Source organism: Salvelinus alpinus, unplaced genomic scaffold (assembly GCF_045679555.1).
Source record: "Salvelinus alpinus unplaced genomic scaffold, SLU_Salpinus.1 scaffold_481, whole genome shotgun sequence".
NCBI classification, from domain to species: Eukaryota; Metazoa; Chordata; class Actinopteri; order Salmoniformes; family Salmonidae; genus Salvelinus; species Salvelinus alpinus.
Genome location: NW_027256421.1, coordinates 1 through 3,432, shown reverse-complemented (window position 1 = coordinate 3,432; position 3,432 = coordinate 1). Strand labels below are relative to the sequence as shown.

General features: G+C 46.7%; 1 protein-coding gene across 1 annotated transcript; it reads left to right on the top strand.

Moving 5' to 3' along the window:
- Positions 1 to 1,402: 1,402 nt before the first annotated feature.
- Positions 1,403 to 2,197, top strand: LOC139567409 (cleavage and polyadenylation specificity factor subunit 6-like). Its single transcript, XM_071388776.1, has one exon. It carries the CDS (start codon positions 1,403 to 1,405, stop codon positions 2,195 to 2,197), a length of 795 nt encoding a protein of 264 aa, XP_071244877.1.
- Positions 2,198 to 3,432: the final 1,235 nt, after the last annotated feature.

Genomic DNA, 3,432 nt, shown 5'->3' with positions numbered 1-3,432 from the left:
ATAAGGTTAAACTAGGACTTTGGAGATTAACATATCTAAATTAGCCATCTAAATGAGATGTTACTATGGACAGTTGATGGATAATTTATGCGTTACGTTGATTATTCATGACGGTTTACTTTTAACTGCCAGTCTGTATATCTATTAGTGGTTGCCCACCACTCCTGTTCAATTTAACCCTTTAGTAATAATATATTATGTATATACTAGATCAATTCATAAATACATTCATTAATAAGTGTCTGTTTATCTTTAAATCACTTTTTTCCCCCACTTTTATTCATCTTTTTTTTAAATCTCCATCAGTCTTGTTTAATCTGACCTCTGACCTCTGCGGTGTGTAAAGTAAACCATGGAGGATCCTCTCATTCCTTATCCATCACTCAACACCACCAGCCTCCCCACTGCTCTCAACCCCATGAACAACAGTACTGTTACTGACCTCATGACCAACGCTACGGTCAAACCCTTCAGTGTGTTTAATGGGTGCGAGGAGAATGTGTCAGGGATCCTCTTCGACCTGTCTGTTCAGACCTTCAACGTGTTCCTGGGACTCCCCGCTAACATCTTAGGTAGGTAGCCCAGAGGTTGTTGATTCCAATCCCAGGAACTATCTTGTACCATTGTGTCTTTCAGCGAGGCTCTTAATCTTTACATAACTCCAGGGTATTGACCCCTGACCCTATACTACTTCCAGTGTGTTTATATTTTGGGTGTCGGGAGCAGAGAAAAAAAAACTAATTTCTGTCTCTGATGGACTGTGAAACTAGCTAATAACATGGTTGTCTTGCCTTGTGTTAGTCATGGTGATTCTGTTCCGTAACCGTAAGGAGCCGTCCTCCTCAGACATCTTCCTGGGCTGTCTGGCCTTCATGGACGCTTACTTCGGCATCATGGTCCCCTTCAGCTATCTGAACATCTACTACTGGAACAGCAAGGATGTCTGGTCCGCTCTCATGTTCTCCTTCGGCGTCAAGGTGCAGGGCTAAAGGATAAAGGAGAATTTAGTGTATTTGGATTCTGGTGTACCCTGTTGCATAGCATACTACTTTTGACCAGATCCCTATGGACACCCCTATAGACACCCCCATGGACACCCCTATAGACACCCCTATGGACACCCCTATAGACACCCCCATGGACACCCCTATAGACACCCCTATGGACACCCATATAGACACCCCCATGGACACCCCTATGGACACCCCTATGGACACCCCTATAGACACCCCTATAGACACCCCTATGGACACCCCTATAGACACCCCTATAGACACCCCTATGGACACCCCTATAGACACCCCTATAGACACCCCTATGGACACCCCTATAGACACCCCTATAGACACCCCTATGGACACCCCTATAGACACCCATATGGACACCCCATATAGACAGCCATATGGACACCCCTATGGACACCCCTATGGACACCCCTATAGACACCCCTATGGACACCCATATAGACACCCATATGGACACCCCTATGGACACCCCTATGGACACCCCCATGGACACCACTATAGACACCCCTATGGACACCCATATAGACACCCATATAGACTCCCATATGGACACCCCTATAGACACCCCTATGGACACCCCATATGGATACACATATGGACACCCATATGGACACCCCTATGGACACCCCCATGGACACCCCTATAGACAGCCATATGGACACCCCTATGGACACCCCTATAGACACCCATATGGACACCCCTATGGACACCCCCATGGACACCCATATAGACACCCCTATGGACCCCCCATGGAGAACCCATATGGACACCCCTATAGACACCCTTATGGACACCCATATAGACACCCCTATGGACACCCCTATAGACACCCATATGGACACCCCTATGGACACCCCCATGGACACCCCTATAGACACCCCTATGGACCCCCCATGGAGACCCCATATGGGCACCCCTATAGACACCCCTATGGACCCCCCCATGGAGACCCCATATGGAGACCCCCCATGGACACACTTATGGACACCCCTATAGACACCCCTATAGACACCCCTATGGACCCCCCATGGAGACCCCATATGGAGACCCCCCATGGACACCCCCATGGACACCCCTATAGACACCCCTATGGACCCCCCCATGGATACCCCCCCATGGACACCCATATGGACACCCCTATGGGCCCTGGTCAAAATAAGAACATTTTGTAGGGAATATATGTCGTAGAGGTTGCATCCAAAATGAGACTCAATTGCCTACATAGTGCTTGTTGGGCTCTGGTCAAAAGTAGTGCTCTATATAGGGAATAGGGCTCTGGTCTAAAGTAGTGCTCTATATAGGGAATAGGGCCCTGGTCTAAAGTAGTGCTCTATATAGGGAATAGGGCTCTGGTCTAAAGTAGTGCTCTATATAGGGAATAGGGCTCTGGTCTAAAGTAGTGCTCTATATAGGGAATAGGGGTCTGGTCTAAAGTAGTGCACTATATAGGGAATAGGGCTCTGGTCTAAAGTAGTGCACTATATAGGGAATAGGGCTCTGGTCTAAAGTAGTGCACTATATAGGGAATAGGGCTCTGGTCTAAAGTAGTGCACTATATAGGGAATAGGGCTCTGGTCTAAAGTAGTGCACTATATAGGGAATAGGGCTCTGGTCTAAAGTAGTGCACTATATAGGGAATAGGGCTCTGGTCTAAAGTAGTGCACTATATAGGGAATAGGGCTCTGGTCTAAAGTAGTGCACTATATAGGGAATAGGGCTCTGGTCTAAAGTAGTGCACTATATAGGGAATAGGGCTCTGGTCTAAAGTAGTGCACTATATAGGGAATATGGCTCTGGTCTAAAGTAGTGCACTATGTAGGGAATAGGGCTCTGGTCTAAAGTAGTGCACTATATAGGGAATAGGGCTCTGGTCTAAAGTAGTGCACTATATAGGGAATAGGGCTCTGGTCTAAAGTAGTGCACTATGTAGGGAATAGGGCTCTGGTCTAAAGTAGTGCACTATATAGGGAATAGGGCTCTGGTCTAAAGTAGTGCTCTATATAGGGAATAGGGCTCTGGTCTAAAGTAGTGCACTATATAGGGAATAGGGCTCTGGTCTAAAGTAGTGCACTATATAGGGAATAGGGCTCTGGTCTAAAGTAGTGCACTATGTAGGGAATAGGGCTCTGGTCTAAAGTAGTGCACTATATAGGGAATAGGGCTCTGGTCAAAAGTAGTGCACTATGTAGGGAATAGGGCTCTGGTCTAAAGTAGTGCTCTATATAGGGAATAGGGCTCTGGTCAAAAGTAGTGCACTATATTAGGGAATAGGGCTCTGGTCTAAAGTAGTGCACTATATAGGGAATAGGGCTCTGGTCTAAAGTAGTGCTCTATATAGGGAATAGGGCTCTGGTCTAAAGTAGTGCACTATATAGGGAATAGGGCTCTGGTCTAAAATAAGTAGTGC

What these genes read in the sequence shown, in the direction of transcription:
- LOC139567409 (XM_071388776.1), top strand. Translation starts at nt 1,403, where the DNA reads ATGGACACCCCTATGGACACCCCTATGGACACCCCTATAGACACCCCT.